Source organism: Pholis gunnellus, assembly GCF_910591455.1.
Source record: "Pholis gunnellus genome assembly, chromosome: 8".
Taxonomy (NCBI): Eukaryota; Metazoa; Chordata; class Actinopteri; order Perciformes; family Pholidae; genus Pholis; species Pholis gunnellus.
Genome location: NC_136534.1, coordinates 9,409,901 through 9,429,545, shown reverse-complemented (window position 1 = coordinate 9,429,545; position 19,645 = coordinate 9,409,901). Strand labels below are relative to the sequence as shown.

General features: G+C 41.1%; 1 protein-coding gene across 2 annotated transcripts in view; it reads right to left on the bottom strand.

Moving 5' to 3' along the window:
* Positions 1-2,819: 2,819 nt before the first annotated feature.
* Positions 2,820-19,645, bottom strand: part of grb10b (growth factor receptor-bound protein 10b) — a 59,512-nt gene continuing 42,686 nt past the window's right edge. Inside the window, exons 6-17 of one of the 2 annotated variants that reach the window (XM_079164381.1) lie at positions 13,626-13,782; positions 8,918-9,033; positions 8,346-8,420; positions 6,699-6,836; positions 6,308-6,418; positions 5,901-5,999; positions 5,711-5,788; positions 5,423-5,539; positions 4,883-4,949; positions 4,664-4,751; positions 4,399-4,492; positions 2,820-3,914 (exon numbers count right to left, since the gene is read on the bottom strand). In XM_079164381.1, coding sequence (XP_079020507.1) covers positions 3,768-3,914; positions 4,399-4,492; positions 4,664-4,751; positions 4,883-4,949; positions 5,423-5,539; positions 5,711-5,788; positions 5,901-5,999; positions 6,308-6,418; positions 6,699-6,836; positions 8,346-8,420; positions 8,918-9,033; positions 13,626-13,782 — 1,287 coding nt within the window. In that variant the 3' untranslated portion in view covers positions 2,820-3,767. The remainder of the gene's footprint in view (positions 3,915-4,398; positions 4,493-4,663; positions 4,752-4,882; positions 4,950-5,422; positions 5,540-5,710; positions 5,789-5,900; positions 6,000-6,307; positions 6,419-6,698; positions 6,837-8,345; positions 8,421-8,917; positions 9,034-13,625; positions 13,783-19,645) is intronic. The other variant, XM_079164382.1, reaches the window with a different exon arrangement.

The following is a 19,645-nucleotide window of genomic DNA, read 5'->3' as shown; positions in this document are numbered from 1 at the left end:
AGAAACAGCTTCAGTGAGGTCTCAATAGCATCAGATTACTTTCCGCAACTACATAATTATTTATGTATTTTCATAATCCTGATTCCTCCAAATATCCACATATCGAATATCAGTGACAGAATCTCAACACAATACAATCAAAATCCACATTCATGCAAATGACAAAAGCCTACCTGCCAAGTTAAGTTTCCCCATTCTGCTGAAAGGAGGCCAACGCTGTAACCCATCTAGCAATGTTAGATGGTATGGTTTGACTGACATGGAAATACCACATCCCTGTTCATTAAAGTTTTAAAGGTATAAAACAATTGTGACAATGCCTTAATGTGTCTGTATGTATAATTGTGTGTGTGTGTGTGTGTGTCCTCTCGGGGGAGGATGATGGGTGTTTTGGTTATTCATTTCTTTAATAACATCTAATCTAAGATTGAACTTGAACGGCTTTTTTTTCTAAACCTACATTTCTACAATTCTTTCTTCAAGGCAACATGTTTGAACAATGAATTATGAGAATGTTGAGGCCTACTTGACCTAGTTTCCAGACACTTTTGTGGCTTTATTACTTTAATTCATATCTATTTTTCCTAGTTTAGGTCGCCACAAAAGAGTGACGACGAGAACACTTGAGGCTTTTTAAGATAAATGGGTTGGAATTCTTAACAGCAGATATTTGTATAGATCTGGGAGAAATGAGAACATTAGTTAGAGGGGGGACGGGGATTATTTGCTTTGTTTTGTTTTCAATTCCAAACATTCCAGCTGTCATCTATTGGAATGACAATGGTAAAACTATGGATGCCAGTGTGCTTAAAACATTACTCCATAACAAGTATTGATGACAATTGTAAATATTTGTGAATAAATCAAACAAAAAAACAATAGATGCTATGTCATGACAATAATAATGATAACAACAATAATAATAATAATAATAATAATATAATAATAAATCACACTGGTCAATTATTTCATGGTAATGACAATAGAAAACAGAACAGCGCTGAGAAAAAGAAATCTAAAATGTTCAAGTAATCAGTCACATCCAGATAAATAAATACATTTTGCTGCAACAATGCTTAAAAAAGAAACAAAATGATTGAGTCATTGCATCTTAGATAAATAATGGTGACCATGCACAGAGAGTCAATGTGTTGACTCTGCTTCTCATATGTTCAGTGTACCTTAGGATAACCTGCAGGTCATTAAATCATGGCTGTCACTGCATCACAGGGACGTACAGATATTTACCTAGTTGTCTGCTGACTGGTGACCTGACCAGAGCTGCCAACAAAGATTGGACTAAATAAAATGCATTTTTTATTTTCTCTGTGAGCATGACTCTTTAGAAAATGTCATGTATAGTTTTGAAATAACAAATCAAAAAAAGAAAACACACCCGTTTGTGGTGCACCATTTTAAAGAGGGTCCACCTGAAATCACCAGAAATACTTCCAATAACGTTTGGCATTCACCTATTGTATGTCTTCCCAGAATTTGAGATTGCTGGGTTTTGCCTTTCATGTGTTATCCATTGAGTTCCATTCTGCCAGGCATGATCAATAGGTGCCAAGTTATCCAGAGAAGCCATGATAACATCTTCCTTCCATTATAGTTAATTACAGGATCTTAGACTTGGCCAAAACAAAGGGTAATCCATTCAAACACTTTGTTCTGACTGAACTTGGCTGGCATTAGGAAAATGTTGCACTGGCAAAAAAAGTAGGTCTATCCAGTGCCCTCAAACTAAAGAGTTTAACATCCTCTATTTTCGGTCTTATGCTCTCATTTTCGTAGATCAAAAACATAAATCATGTACTAGAGGCAACAGTAAATTAAAATGAAGGGACATGGGTTAAGATATTCAAAGTGGGCCCTGTAGCACTTGCAGTACTTAGTACTTTTGCAGTCAGAAGTTTTCCTGCCACTCTGATGACAGTGTATTTTCACTTTATCCGACAGCAGGCTGAAGAAATAGGCTGCTATCATTTCAATACTCTTCTCTATTTACATTATTTTTTTTTCCCCACACTGTAGCAACAGCTATTTTTTTGTAGACAGTCTGGCTGAAGTAAGAAAGAGGTGGCGTGCAGTGGGCAGAAGACGCATTTTGGATACTGTTAGTTCACAAGTACTTCCAGGCAGAAAAAGGCAGCATTATGCGGAATGTAATGCACAGAGTCTACTATCAGTGTGGAGTCAGAGCACACTAAATCATGCTCCAGCCACATTTATGTCTGACAGCATCTCACTGACTTCCAACAGGTACAAGTAGGAGGCAATTTGTAGGACATGTAACACCGAGGTGAAAAGAGGGTCCAGAACCAGGACAGATGTTTCCCAGTCGATCGGCTGTGTCTTTGGGCTGACAAAGATTGTCATTTTTGTTTCCTTTAATGCCTGAAGGAAATGTTAGGGGTATCCGTTACTGTGCTGTGGTGAGGAAAACCCCCCAAAAATGCCTACCCTTCAATGTCCCGCTTCATCTTTTGCAACAGGTGTCATCGTGCCTTCGTCGGCCGTAAACTACTGCATCTTGGTGCATTTAATAATTTCCCCCAAATAGTTAACTTGTTTTACTTTTAAACTTTACAATCACCAAAACTGTCTTCCTGGTTACAAACGTCCTCGAGCTGTATTACTTGTTATTTCACCCTGAATGACAGCATGGTTTGATAAATTGCTTAATCATTACTGCAGAAGCTACATGGGACACACTTTAAGGATATGAAGCATGCAATAGAATAACAAGTACAGAATGAACTCATTGTAGCATATGTGAATAATGAAGACTTGCAAATATCCAGAATGCAAAAGGTGGGTTTTAAAAAAATATATTATTAAAGAGACTATTGATAGCAATACATAACTGCAATGAAAGTAGCATTATTAAGAAAGGAAACCTTTTGTGGCGAGAGTTGAGCAAACGCATTTCTGTGAGGGTGGACAGTGCAGATGATTAAAAAAATACTTTGTTTCAACAGTTCCAGGTTTTTCCTTTGCCTTTCGTATCCAGACTACTTTGACTTGACAAACTTCTGTTGCTTCCACACCTCAAATTGATTCAAAAGCAACACTCTTTTTGGCGCCCTCAAATCTCATCCACATTGAACAATGACATGTCCTTGCATGCCTATGACACTAGAGGGCGGTAGCACTCTCTCACAGTTAAGACAGCTGAGAAGTCACGCACCGTCAAAGGCCACTCCCTGTTCGACGAGTGCAAAACTAAGAGACAATCAATTCTCAATCTACAGTATATCTTTGAGGACGTGTGATGACGTTTGAATGAGACTACAGTTTGTTCTCGGAGAGCACAACAGTGATCCAAACGAAAGCTTGAACTGTCCTGCTGATTGTCCGGTTGAAGGGAAACAGTCTACACTAGAAAACCTAGTGAATAAAACCTCGAAGGGTCACTGTGTCCAAGCTTATTGATGACTATGGTTAGCAAGATTGTGGAAGATTTTTGCAACAGCATTGACACAAACGGCAGTGTTCATTTCCTCCATCTTCTCTCTTCTTGACTAAGGAACCTCGTGAGCAAGTTGTGCATCCGACTCCTCCAACATCCATGCAAAAGGATTCCAACAAGTCAGCAGTCTCCGGCGGACTCACGGGCAATGTAAAACGACAACGAAACATCAGTAAATTCACCAGCTTCTTGTAAAGATTAAAACAAATAGAACCAACCAACAGTTTTGTTTTGTTTGTTTTAGGCAGAGTCAGGTCAAGTGATAGGGGTCATGGGGTCAGACGATCCGAAGATGTCATAAGGCCACGGCGGTGCACGGGTGTTTGAGTTTACAAGGCAGCACTCCTCTGTTGAGCTGGTAGAACTCCACCAGCTGAATCAGGTCGGTGAATTTGGTGGCGCCGTCATCAAGGCTGAAGAAGACTTGGCCGTCCTCTTCACACTGCCAATGTCAAAATGTCCAGGCAAGAGGGAGCAGGGACACACCACGTGGCAAGAGAAAAGGAAGGAAAGAAGAACATCAGACTATTTTTTTAAGGACCATAACAATGGTTTTACATGTTTGGGCTTGTTAGCAACAGATCGCATAACCCATTACTACTCACCATTTTAAAAAACACATTATATTTCCTTAGATTGATTTCCTGGATTTGAGCAACTTTTTTTTATTCAAGACCAAATTCAAATGATCCATTTAATGGTAACATGTTTGTCTTCTGGGAATGACATAGCTCACAAAAACAATGCTTTTCTGTGATCGGGACAACTATAGTGAACAGCAGCCTGGTCAAGGTTAAGGTCGCTTTAATACATACAAACATACAAACTACTACTACTTTATTAACTTCTTTCAACACAATTACTACTTTTAAATAAAATAAAAAAATTGAAAGTATGTAAAAAACTAAAACAAATCAAATGCATACCGGTAGTATCTGGAAATGTTTGATTTTCTGGTGATGGCACAATGTGAGCACAAACGCCTTGGGGTTACTCTGACTGACTCTCAGCAGAAACAACCTGTGCAACGAGAGAAAGGAAGATGCTGTGAGAAAAATATTCTCTTGATTTGATTTTATAGATGCATTTAGAAAGAATATTTAAAAAATAATTATAATTTAATTTATTCGTTTTGTGCTTCATTCATATTTAGTCGATAGTAAAATGAAGTTTTAGCTCCAGCTCCCTTACCCGTCGACTTGTCCCTGCTGGTGGATAATGCGATGGGATTCTTCTCTGGTTATCCTGCCGTGGAACCACAACTGAGCTATGTGGATGACTGCAGAGAACATTTAAAAAAAAAACTTTTTAGCACACTGTCAAATTGTTTCAAAATATCTAAATTGGAAGGAAACAAATGTCTAAAGAATTTGACAATCAACAATTTTGTAGATGACTTTTTGAGTTTACCTGAGCTTAGTGAAGAGTGGTGTAGTGGACTGTGGGAGCCTAATACGTTCATTCGTTGACTCCTCTTCTGAGAGAGACGCCGCAAACAGACAAAACAACAGGGATTAGTTCATGATCTGGTGGTTTATTCTCCGTATTTACAGTGTTTTTCAATAGATGCCCAACAGTGAATAAAAATCAGTTATTACTGTATTGTAAAATTATTTCCAAACCTTAAATAAGAGCAAAATCAACACTGTATGATAATTACTTAATTAATGTGGACAGAATTTAAAACAGTTCCAATCCATTATATTAAATCTAATTCAATGAATTCAAACTTTTCCCATTTTGCCTGCTGCCCCACAGCAATATCAGCGTTATGAATACACAGCCAACTTTTGTCGTGTCAAAACAACTGAAAAAATAAACACTTATAACCAGAGGAAAATCAGCTCTGTATGAATGTTTGAGCAAAAATAAATCTGCAGAGATCTTTTGAGGTTCACTCCAGCGCATTGTTGACAGAGATAACATAAAAACACTGAGGTTGTGTCTCACCCTCCACGCATGTCCCTCCTCCATGGCAGCGCTCTGAGCTTCTACAGGGTTGTCAATCACCCTGCCTATCCTCCCTGAGAAGTCCATCGCCACAAGGGAGTTCTCTGATACACTCCGCTAGGGGGAGACAGAGATACACGACAGTCAAAATGTGGACAGCAACAGAAGTGCCAGGATGTACAAATGTAAACAGGCAGTGCAATAAAAACTTTTTTCAAAGCAAAGTTGATTTAGTGGTGTAGGTTTGAAGGTGCTTTAACTGAATTTAAAACAAAGCATTACACTTACCACCGGTGCTGAGAAGTGTGAAAGTAAGGTTTTTCTTTGTAGGGGAATCTTATAATTCTGGTACAATACAATCCCGTACTGTAAAGAAATAGGAACACACTCATAAAGCAACACTATCAAGCTTTTAAAGTGAGCATGTTGTACACATCATCAAAAAAATATGTCACATATTTTTTGTCATGCTGTTTACCTTGAAGAGCCGGAAGGCGGTCATCCAACAGGTCCTGCCCTGTTCATCCTCCGCACACAGCATCCTCAACTCCTTCAGCTCCCCTCGACATTTATTGGGCTGCGAATTAACAGGATCATAACAGAAAATAATCATCATCATCACTACCAGCACCAACATTATCGCCATCATCATCACTAATGGAACTAACTACTGAGTTGACAAGGACAATGACATTTTCTTTTTTACTGTTTGCTTATCTACAATATATAAAACTTAGAAAAATAAGGAAATGTCAGGTAAATACAGCAACAAACCAGAACATCAGCCCACATATATGCATGCCAACCTGCTTGTCATGAGACAGGGAGCCTCATAATATTTAATTAGGAATCAGCTTCATCTCACTCCTCTCATCTGAGACTCACCTTGATGCAGAACTCATAGTCTGTGGGTGCGCCGTGCTGTTTTTTGCCTGTCATGACAGTGAAGATGTTGCTGTCTTCAAGGTCTGCTAGAAACTGTAGATGTCTGGGCTCCTAGACACAGGAAAAATGAATCAGTCAGAACATCCCAGAGGGATACAGCCTGGAGGTATACTCACAGACATATGCAGAGGGACCACCATCAATACAAGTCTGATTCTTTAAAGGATAATACGTTTAATTTGGAATATTAACTTACCTTATTACTACAAAGATTTCAATAAAATATGCATTTGAATGATTTATTGATAAATAATGACTGTAATTACAAAGTGAAAAATCACAATGAAATATATTCAGTCCCTTGAAGATGAAAAGATGAAGTTGCGGTTACCTTTGAGGTTCCTTTTGTAGAGCAGTAGAGTCCTGAGCGCCGCAGGAACATGTAAACCTTCTTCCATGACTTCCTACCCACCTCCTTCACATACAGATACCCCTGGATCTCTGGACAGCTGCTGGTTGCTAGAAAGTTCTGAGGGAAAGACATTGAGCAGGGCATCAGCAAAACAAAAGTGGACATCTATAGAGGTTGACCACGATCAAGCCAGACGTTGCGCTACTGTCTGAAAAATCAAACGCTGTAGAGCCTTGTAGAGGGCCGAAGAAGGCTGACAGGACCTTGACATTGTCATGTGTATATACATACACAAACATTTACAATATACACATGCGTTATCTATGTTTTAAGCAGGGCCTGTAATGTATTTCTAAAAACGCTTGTATTTTCTATTTCAAATACCAAAAGGAAATAATATATATATATATATGTCTAATCACAAAGTGTCGTGTTATGCAATGTACCTGCTAAGACAAATACAGTACATACATTAGATTAGCATACAGTGCATTCCTTTTGGGAACCCTTCATGACTAATATGTCTTGTGGGTGTCTGAAAGAGTTTGCGGTTTCCATGTTTCACAAAAATATCACACCATGAAGTGGCAGGTTAAGTTATTAGAGCCAATCTGGAATCTGTGGCTTGCGGCTGGAACGAAAACTGTTCCAGAGGACTCTTCAACATCTAAAGCACATGTTTCCCAGTGTTTTGGAAACATTCCACGATGGGCCTCATGCATGAGCATTTTCCGACATTTGCGGATCGCGCATTCACACGCGACGTTAATTTAAAGGGCTTTCTTTTTGAGGCACTACACCTTGTGGCTTTGCATTGACATGTGCTTCTTGCAGAGATGGCAAATATTGTAAACAACTGGATGAGCTCGGGGTCGGAAAAGTGTCTTGGTTTTGGACAGAACTCTTAGTGAGTGCAAGGAACTTGTGTTTAGAATAAGTCAAACGCCGGGGATTCCTGACACAACCCATGCATTTATCGACTCCTCTAGCATAACGTCTACATGATCAGCAGGGGAGTTAAAAGCTTTCTGTGAGTGGCAAGGATGAAGGGATGGATTCCACTTGTGGTTCTGTCTCTGACAGCTCCATTACTTGATACAGGAGAGAGCCAGACTGCATTTAAACCCTCCGTCCATTAAGACCAAAGCTCTTCAAAATCCCAAGAATCTTTTTGTCTGGTCTCCTCACAGACTTTTTCTTTGCTTCATATCTTTTGTGAAAGCAGTGTATGGCCCGTGAAGTGGTCGGCGAAGCAGATAAGTAGCATGACACAAGTGTGTGAATTTGTGCTGTGCAAACATACGGTAGGTACGTGAGGAACTGTATGTTCTATTTCTGACTGCTTAATCCCATCCATCATAAGAGCGGGGCTTGCGGTGCGTATGCCGAGACAGTCATGTGTCAACAGGGGATCAACGATAGTTATTACTGCAGGCTCTGACGAGACACTCTGTCTGAGGGTCAGAGGTGAGGTATGTTACCTTTATTGTACAGTGTGTAGTGGGTGCTGACTCTGAGCTGTGTGCGTGTCGGGAGAAGGAGAAAGAGAGAGAGAGAGAGAGAGAGAGAGAGAGAGAAAGAGAGAGACGGAGAGAGACGCGTTTCGAGTGTGTGCGCTGCATGTACCTGAAGGAGCTGAGACGGTGGAATCGTACGATTGGTTTCCTGGCACCATGCAACCATGTGCTCCGGGAAAAATGTCTGGTGGAAGAATAAGAAGGTGGAGAGAGACGGCGGCAGACAGACAGAGAACATCAGCCACTGGGACAATAATTACAGGCTCGGAATTTGTGACAGAAAAGGGAACGTCACGCAAATCTCATTAGTCAGCTGGCAAAGTATTTCACAAGAATACAAAACGTGGAGACACCTTGCCAAAAGAACACGTCTTTCATTTCATCTCTGTGGCCACTCTTTAGAGCAAATAACACCAATACGTTCTTTACTTGAACATCTCATTTTCATTTGACTGAATGTTGTAAATGTTAGAAATCATGTGGTGTAACACTGCTATCCTTGTTCGTGGCCATATCTTTAACCGTTTCAAATCATCTAACAATGCAAACAGGAGCTGTTGCTGCAAGTGTATTTGTCTTCACAGACTATTTAGTTGTACAGTAACATATATTTTAATGAGAGGACGTCAGGAGTGACACAGCACGTTTAGAAATGTGTAAAAAAAAAGAAAAATGGATTACCAGGGGGTTTCTGAAGAATTCATATTTGGCATAGTTCTTCCTGAAGAGGAATCTACTGTCGCTGTTCATAGAGGCCTGGACCTGAACCACCAGCTCATGGTCTTCTAGACAGCGCTCTGATGTGAGACAGGCAGAGAGAGCAACGACAACAATGAATGAGGTTAGCATTTGTTACACTACACTATTAACGTATACCAGTTATAAAACTTACATTATATGCCATGTTCTGTCGGAGGAGGGAATGGCAATATGTGACTGATTTATTCCTATCTGAACATACTGTCGTTTTAAGATTATGATCAAAACATTATTCTCAGTGTGTAAAAAAAGTACCATGGAAATATCTTATCTCTTATGTGTCGATATCAGAAGATTAGAAGACCCTTTATATAAAAAAAAAAAAAACAGAACGTGTAGAAAAACATGCAAATGAAATGTGGTCTTCTTTAATAAACACTAATAATCTTGTTAACATGTCAGTGGTGTGAGATTATAGCACCAGTTCCCAATAAAACTGAAAGTGCATTTTCTTAACCAAGTGCATTGTTTTCTTGTTTAGAACCTGACTGTCTATACATGTCAAGTCAGATGTTTGTTCCAAGTGAAGCTCCCTTTCTATATATAAGCTTAAAGCGCTAATCTTCTTATAACATCTCGGTCGCAGTTACACACATTTGCACGTGGAAACAGTGGACTTCAACTACACATTCAACACAGGATTTATATATACGGCCAGTGTGACCACATGCTTAGTTTTGACCATAAATACTTTTGGGCAATACATTGAAATAAGTGGTGAATGGTAGTAAATTGGTTTATTTTGAACCTCAAGTCAGTGGTCTAATAGTTTAGAAATGCAGACTGGTTTCAATGGCTCATGCTCATCAAGCTGTGACTGATGATCAGACCAAGAGTGTTCCAGTGAGATTACAATAGGCTGTGATTTAACTAAAAGTGTGTCCTTCTATGGATGTGGTCAGAGGTCCTGGAGATTTATATTCTGCGACTGCAATGCTAAAATTGGTAATTCCAACAGCCTTGCAAGTTCTCTCCGTCATGTCTTTATTAAAAAAGACATCCTTCCTTTCCCCAGTATATCTAATTAAAACACGTTTGATTAACTAACAGCAGTATTTGCATCTGTTTTTTCATGTGAAATAAAGAACTTCAGAGAAATTTGACTGCACAACGTCCTCTCACACATAATCATCATTAGCATGTGTCCCCGCGTTCTACCTCTTTATCACCTCTGTCACAATCTCTTTGACACTGTTGCGGCTCTTTTTTTTTTCCCCCTTTCCGTTTCATCTTGTCGCGCCCGTCTGATGAGTCACTCATGTTGGTGACAGTGACTCACCCTGGCAACACTACCTCACTGTCCCAGAGTTGTTAACCTTTTCAGGGTGACAAGCAGAGGTCAGCGTCACTAATCTCAAAGGGCCATTTCATCCCATTCAGCAGCGCACCAGCGAGTGGGCCGCGACGTACGGGAATAGGCTTCTCTATTCAAACACACTATTGTTCGGGTCTCTCTGAAACTTCTATTCTCGTCTACCACCCAGCAACGTGCACGCGCAGGAAGTCTGACGGCACGCGTACGTACTGCAACAAGCACTTCATATGTACTTGGAAATGTCAAAAATATTATATTAGGTAATAGGTTATTGGTTGAAAACGGTACTACTACTTGTAGGCAACATTCATTTAAATATATATTTTGACATTGAAAAGATATATTATGTATGCTGTTATATCAGCAGATACAGCCAAAATGGATTTGACCATTCAAATGACTAACTACATGTACTACCAACTCACTCTGGTTCTCAGGTGGCTCCGTCAACATACACTATACACACAACTAGAAAAGACATTGGTACTTCACGAAAAATGTCTTTAAACTACCACAAAACCACCCTTTTAACAGCAATAGTGACACATTGTGATAAGCGTACTTTTTCGGAACATATTCATTTATATTATATTATTTTCTTGTATCCACAGGTTCACACGTCGACAAAACCAACGCGCAGACACATTCGGTCGGACGGTTACTGGTTCTGTAGTGGCAAATGCATAACCCTTCAATTTGAACAATCAGCATGCTGCTGCTTCATCACATCTCATTTTCTTAAAACTCCCAAACATAAAATACGATAAGCAGTTATTCCAGACCTGAAAAGCATACGGTTGCAGTACAGGTGCCCCAGAATAGAAAAAAAAGGCTATAATAGAATAGAGTTACTCCGAGCCAAAGAATGATGTCATTTACAACAAGCCAACCTAACTGCATTTGGCAGCATTGTGTTGGCAGCATGATGAGAAATGTAATCAGATCATGATGGATGGTGAAATATTAAATTAGAGAGTGGGGACCTGTACTTTGAATAATGCCATATATTTTCGAAAAGTTTCCTCACGTGACAGCAAAACAGGCACAAATACGTTGACACAAGTTGTCAGTTGAAACAGCAGAATTGAAGTGTTTTTACATCTGTTTTTTCGCCATGTCTCTTCCTACAGTATGTTTCACTACCAGGCACACTGCTCTATATAAAACTACACCCCCTCCTCTCCCACATCTGTTAAACTGTAAAGACATGAGCACAGAGCACAGGCTCAACTTGTCTTCCGTAAGTGCTTTATAATCGCCCTCTCCTCAGGGGGAGGTTGAGTTTTCTAACGTTCAGCTGACCACAGCTTTCCAAACTTACTGTTATAATGCCAAGTCTAACACAAAGTCACCCCGACAGAAATGCAAAGCTCTCTTCCTTCTTAATGCAACAACAAGTTAAAAAACAAATCCTGAATCAACCCCTGGAATAGAGCATCTCTTTTGAATACTGTTTCGTACTGTTACGTCATTTCAGTGTCACATTTGGAGTTCAAGAATATCAAAACAGTGAGTGTGCTGGTCTTGTAGTTTTGAGCAAATGGGAGCTAACGTGCCGAGCTCAGTGAGCTACACTACTATTCCTTCCCTTCACTTTCTCAAATACCTCAAGCTATGTTTACTCCTAAATCTATGAAGAATTGACTGTATGACATGCTACATCTACGATGTAGGAACGGCAGGAAAACTAAAACGTAACTTGTAAATCTGTTATATCCAACTTCAATTACTACATAGAAATCTATTCCTCATTTCTGAGTGGGTTGCCGACATCGTTTTGACCTTTTTAACACTGGATAAGTCCTGAGGTCTGTCTGATGCAGTGAGGGTTTCTATATTCGGGAGAGAGTGGTATCATAAGGAACATTTAACATGAAACATAACTCTTCATCGTTCATTTCATCACCTCTCTGCCGTGTCATTTATAGTACTGGATTGATAACATTACACTGTTTCTTACACTGACAGCGGCACAAGTCGGCAAAGGTTTTATTTCAGTGTTCATCAGCTACATCTCCTCACCCATAACCTTCACCTTCTCTTCCTTAAGCGTCTCATCTGCTGGCTTCCACTCTGAACCCTTCATTCCCAATTTAAGGAAAAAGAAAACATCAAAATGTAATCTTCTGACAATTATCTTGTTAATCTGGAGTCTGAAAAAGAACTGATTATGAGCAGTCTCGTGACCTTCAGTGAGCCAACCACATTAAAGATATCAGTGAAGGGTGTCAAATACATCTTGCTTTCACTACCCTATCCTCGGCATAAACCATAAACTTTTCTCATAACCGCAAACACCAAATAAAATAACTCAATATAATGCTCAAACAAGTCTCAAGATGTTGGCTTTAGGGCTGTACCATTTATCAATTACTGTGTTTGTTTAATTTATGAGTGGGGACCAAAGAGAGTTATGCCGGTTCCCCCAAGAGGTCCTGGAGTATTGGTTAGATTTAATAAGGGCCCCTTGGAAAGACTGTCTCCACTTACAGTAATTCTGCTGTTTACTTGCATGCAATAACTTTAGGAAACCCTGAGCTAAAATATACCTCATTTCTTATTCTGCTTCAAGCGTACTATACAATGAAGCCTCGATATGACTGTTTTTACTGAGAAGTTGGTAAACAAGACAATAATTGAACTTATCTCAACATACCTGTAATTAGCAACAGATATTATTTTGACAAGATTATTCATCAGTTTACACTCTTACTCTTCCCACAGCACAAATACATGTACATGCAACTCAGGCATCTTGTAAGTGCACCTCTTTTATCTTACTAAGTTAGACTATCCTTGGCCTGTCAGTGCTAAAGTAACTCTGACCTCATGTGCAATGCCTTGTCTATTTCCATCACTTTCTGTCCGCGCACAGGCGGATCAATACGTTTAACCTACATATTTTTTTCAATGACAAGCAGCTGAAAGTGTGGCGCTCAGTGTCTTTCTCAGTTTTTCACGAGAGATAACGTTTCCCTGCCTTGTCTGCAGAATACTGCGCTGCTGCAGCAAGCTTCCACACAGCCACTGTGTTGTACTTTATCAGATCACCGTACATGATTGCTGAGTGCGTGCATAAGCTGTGTAGTATGTGCACGAACACATCCTTGAATACATGCCTGCGTGAGAATATGCGCCTGAACTCTCTGTCTGCCCGAGTGCGCTGGCATGCATGCATATGTGTCAATGCACCTGTGTATGCCACTGATTGCATTGCATGTCTCAGCCCAGCAGAAAATCCCTGAGTTTTTGTGGAGGTGTGTGAGTGTGTGCGAGTGAACAGCATTTCGAGCCGTCCCGGGCTCTGCCTCTTACCTAGCCCTAGCAGCGGGTGGTGCTCAACAAGTGCCCAACTGTTGTCGTCCACACAATGGCTTTTATAAACCAGGAGCTGGCACAGGTCCCTGGCTGTCATGTCGGCTGGGATCTCCACAACTTTACCCATGCCGTCTTCACTGAAGATCTTCACAATCTATGAAAAGAAAACATATTAGAGATCAGAGACCATTTCAAGGTATAGTTTGGCAAACTACAGACTGAAGTGTTTCAATAAAGAAGGACAAAAGGCTTTCAAGCCAGTTATACGGGTGTGCTTGATATGATAACACGAAGCAAACGATTGATAGACCTTACCAACGGCGAAGGATAAGTTAAGAATAAGACGGCAGTTTAAATATAAATTTCGTGGAAACCCCTCAGGGAATACTTAGTTGTGATAAAGTCATTTAACACAAACCATTTTTGAAAACTCAGCCTAATAGGCGGGTGAAGCCAGCAATTTTCTTCAAACACTAGCATAGTATTTAGCATATAGCGCCCCATACACTATAACATACACAGGCCTGTAATTATAGCAGACAATAGAAAAGAACAGACATTCAAAACTATGTAGCAATTGTGGTTGTAAGAAATCACAGACAAGCATTTCTTATAGCAACTTGTTGGTGTAATATAGAAGCAAATATACCGTAGTGTGTGTATAAGAAGTATCTGCTTTCAGGACTGCCTGCACAAAGTGGATATATGCTGTACTGTAGCTTAAGAGGAAGTAAGCATGCTGTTTCCAATCATAGCTTATCACAAAAATGTATACAAGTATCCAGAAATAAGACATGACAATTGAATATGCTTCAAGCTCAACTTCACGGACGCAAGTTATTTATTTTTGTCATAACTAAATATGCTGAAATTGGACCAGTAATAATCCACTCTGTGGATAACTCCCTAATTTAATTTTGCTCTATTAATAATACAGACTCAAACACGTACTCACACACATGTTGAGTCACTACTTCGCTGTCCAATATAATGTATATACTGTATCGCAGCAGTGTATCAGTCTCTATGTAGCTCAACCTCCGCTCATATTGTTGTATATACTGTGGTTAAGCTTTCCCTTGTTGGAGATCAACAAAAAAATCCAGAAAACATAACGGCCATCGCTATTATGGTAAATGGTCCTAAATCTGCGTCCACTAAGTCCACAGGTTGGCTTCCCGAAAGGAACCCATGCAGTCGCGTTCACATGATACACATCTAATGGTCCACAGAGAAAACTAGATCAGCCTGACCTGCAGAAGAATCCAGCCTTGTTAGCCTACACAGGAATCCAGCCTACTAAGCCTACACATGTCATGTATGCACACTTCCCACATGATATATTATGACAAAGAAATTCTGTTCTCTTCTTGAAAGACGCAGCTCATAGCGTCACAGTTTGTACAAATCAGGCCTGGGGCGCTCTATCCGTCCAAAATGTTCAAGGCGAAAGGCGAGGGAGCCTCTATCATTCAAAGCGGCTGACGTATTTGACTCTTTTTCTTTTTGTACTGCTCTGCTCACATCTCGAAAAAAGACAAATTGTCTTCAGCCGTTAAGGTATTTACACATTCCATGTCTCGGCCCCTGGTTAATCTTAGCAGTACTTCAAAGAGAAGCGGTCTTCACGTGTAAAAAGAGAAGGAGGCAAAGAGAGGCAGACGCACACAAGAAGAGATAAGAGACGCAGAAAGAGAGCGGTCTTACCTCCACGGCCCGCAGTAGGCAGCAGTCCGCGGAACACGAAGGCATTTTTGGTGTCAGCCTGGCTCCCCCCACACACTCACACACACGCACACACACACACGCACACACACTCACTCTCACACAGTCACTAAGACAGAAGACCTTGCTGTTATGTCGCCCTGCCTCCTCCAAAAAAGAAAAAGACAAATTGGAATGCCCTCAGTTGACAGTTGCAGTTGTGCTACCTGTCACATAGCCTGCAGACTAGTCCTCCAGTCTATCTAGGCCGCCGGCACTGTCTTTCAAAAAAAGAAAAAAGAAATTGTCTGTATGACCTAAAGCCGCTGTCTGTACAGCTCACAGGACAGAGACTCAGAGACAGTCAGTCATCGGATGGCAGCAGGTACAGTACTTCCAGTGCCAGTTGAGTCTGACAACTATCTTTCTTTCTCTTTCTGTCCCTCTCCCTCTCTCTCTCTCTCTCTCTCTCTCTCTCTCTCTCTCTCCCCCTCACAAAGGGTTACAGCCTCAGCCACAGGCTCAGAGGCACACTGAATCAAACCACACGCTCACCAACCAATCATAAGGCTGCAGCAGGCTGATGTAATCATTCCCACACAGACCAAGGCGCACGCACACACACACACACACTCACTCACTCTCTGTGAGGCATACACACTCCAGTAGAAACACAGACGCACAGTCATGCAAAGACGCAGCCAACTTTTTTCAGACCTCTTGCGAGCTCTCTGCTTCAGTTTCTTTTCAGAGCTTGAAGTGCGAGGGTTCGTTTGAGAAGGGTGTGGGGCAGTGAGGAGGAGGTGGAGCAGGAAGAGGAAGAAAGGATAAAGGAAGGAGTAAAAAAAAAAAAAAAAAGTTTGTCTTTGTCGCTTTTCTTGTCTCCAAAATGTTCAGAAGTGTTCAAGTGAGGGCTTGTTGGCTTGTATGATTTTCTCCTCGTCTTTGCTTCTCTTTTCCTCTCCCTCCCTTCCTCCCTCCTTTCCTCCCTCCCTCCCTGTGGCTTAACTTTGAACTCCCCAGTCAGATCTCTCTGCCTCTCACAGCAGCAACAAGACTCATTACAGAGCAAATGAAATGAAACAAACCTGGAGCAGCACTTGAGCACTCCGACCTACTCCTCCTCCCCTGGTGGCCAGCTTCGTGCCAACATTCTTGCTCTCGAAAGAACAAAAAAACGTGGAGACTTTTTGCACACACCCACAACAGCCCCCCACCCCTCTTTTTAACTCTGATATTTAATATGCCATCAGACACACAAAAGCCTTGACACACCCCATCTGGGAGAGGCGAGATCAGCCTTACGTTGTCATTGAAGCAACTTCTTCTTGTTTTCCGTGGAAAGGAGGGTGTGTGTTTGTACACGAGTGGTTGAGGTATAATCCAGGAATAAGCACAGTTCCACAGAAGGAAGGAGGAAATAGTGGTTAAAGGTAAAAGCGGTAGCAGTCAAAGAAATACATTTTAATTTACTGTAGCGGGAAACTTTGGGGAGGGATGGAGGGAGGGAAAGTCCGTCGCTGGGGGAGGGGATACAGAGAAAGAGAAAAGTGTGTGTATGTGCGTGTAAATGATTGCACATGCACACAGACACGTACGTGGGTGTGTGTGTGTGTGTGTGTGTCGGATACCAAGAAACAGGAGACAGACAGACGAGAGAGGTGAAGGGGAAAAGAGTGGGAAGCAGAAGGAAGTGACACAGAGTGGGAAAGGGGGAGCGAGAGAGAGAGAGAGAGCGAGAGACTGTCTGGTGACACACTGCAGCAGAATGTGTAGTATGAATGCTTCCTACTGTTAACTATCTAGCCCGCACAGCTGTGTCTCCCAACCATCCACTCCCTGCCACTACACTCACACAGACCAAGACACACACCCTCGTCTACGTCACAGTTAGTCAGGCGAAGGGGAAAGCCCCAAGAAGGCTGCACACATCACACATTCTGCAATACAGGTTTTAACATACAGTGCTGTAATTACAAATTGCTCAATCCGTCCGTTGACGTCAACCCTTTTGACAAAGAATCACATTTCTTATTGCACCTTTTTGACATCATTTTAATGTCTAGAACACAAGAAAGATAATCCAACATGGTTAATGTCAGTCGTGTGCCATCATGTTGTCCATTGGTGCAAATAAGTCAACACACTTTGTGTGACCTGGCCTGACTTTGATATGACAGGTTCCACAAGGTTTTCTATTTAACATAAGAACTATCATATGACAGAGGTGGAGCCAAGTGTTTGTTTTTCCACAACTAAGAGTCATGTCTTGTCAGTCATGTCCAAAGTCAAGATCCAAGCCCTAAAGGTTTGTTCAACTCATGAAAAAGACGTTATTAACCAAAGGTAATGGCATTTCATAAAATAGATAGTAGTGTGTCAGTATAACAATTTTTGCCGGTGCAGAGGTGGCATAAGGGTTAAAGCGGCCACACAAACCCGCTGCAGAGGTTCATATCTAGTCGCGGTACTGGTTCTGGCTTGGTCGTGCACTTCACTGAACTCAACATGTTCAATGTGGCAAAGTTTGCAAGTGGGAAGCCAGTGAGGGATCATTATCTTGCCGGTGGAGGAGCAACTCGTACTGGCTAGTCAGAGTGAGTCTGCAAAAAGGGGGAGGGCTCTGGGGATAGCGTTAACTTTCCGTCACATGATGCCCTCTCAATACACCCCACTGGAGCAGTGCTGGGAGGACTGATCATGTGTTATTTGAAGAAACTCAGAAATAATTGCGAAAAACTACAAATGATTTAAACATGACAATAGATATGGAAGTCCCCACTGTCCGCCATGTCCAAGCTCCAGTGCGTAACACAATAATCCTAAATAACATCGAGCTAAATCCTGTTTAGTTATATTGTTTAATATGGAGTTATACTTTCCAACCTGGTCTTAAGTGAAAAGGGAAAGTCAGATTGTTTTGGTTAATTACATGTCCATCATCCCATGTCAGACATTAGGGTTTGTGCAGAAATGGGACATCAGAGATGCACTCAGGATGATTTGTTGTTGAGGATATATGGGTGACAAATATAAAATCTACTTGAACATAACGCCTGTAAGTATGGTGTTTCAACCCGGTCTCCTACAAAATGATGTTCCCATACAACTGTGGGATAACTGCACTCCTATACATACACTCCCATATAACTGCCCTCTCAATTATGTTTTGATTGAAGCATTTTTTCCTTCTGGATTACGATTGCAGTTTGAAACACAAGGTTAAAGTTGTAAATTGAAAAAGTGAACAAAAACAAACTGGGTTAGATTTAGTAAAAAAGACATTGTGGTTTGGCTAAAATGAGTATGAAACTGAAACAAAAAACTAAAACACAACGAAAGAAAACTTCTACTTTATGTTATGTTTATGCAACAAAAGTTCACACGGGGACACAGACAGCCGTCTCCTGGGTTGACCCATCCACCACCCCAACCTCCTCCACGGACTCATTTGAAACTGCTTTGTGGTACGTCAAAAGCAAACGTAATGCAAAACAAGAGATGTTTCCATCAAAACTTAATGCACAATGCAGTTTTGTTGTATGGGAACATCATTTTTATGAGATAGGGCTGTAAAAGTAATAAGCAGCATCTGCAGGAGCAGCATGAATCATTAGTAAAGTATCTCCTTGTGACATTAGGAAGACCACCTCATCGACGTCTTTAACTGTGACTCAGATGTTACTGACCGTGTTACTAATTTGGGTGGGAGCTGATCCTTCATTAGCTGTGGGAATCTTATCTTGCGGTGTGGCAATACTATATTAGACTGCCTCGTGTGTGGAAGGAATGAGGAAGGGGACAGAGATGACAGCGGAGTGACACACTTCAACTGACCTACTCTAATTGTTGGTCTTCTTCTCAAAAAGGTAAAAGAATCGTCATGTGGATAAAAAAAGGAGGGAGGCAGAGGTGAAGAAGAAAATATTCTCAAACTGTCCAGGAGGCTCTCAGGAAGCGACGTGTTAATTACAGGGAAAGATACGTCACGCTGTTTGTCTGTTGTTACTTTTAGTGTTAATACACAGAAGTATGTTTAAAGATAGTAAACGTATTGAGTATGTAGTGCATCATATGCGATTTCGGATGCAGCCTTTATCTTCTAATGCTTTTAACCGTGTCCTTATTTTGACGGAGGCGCAGAAAAGAGCAGGCCTCTCAACCTCTCTGATGACTCAGGTCTGATAACTGCCCTGTGATGTAATCCCCCCTGGGACAGACTGAGAGCTTCAGGCAACACACACACGCACACACACACACACACACACACACACACACACACACACACGGACACACCACCAGACACACACACA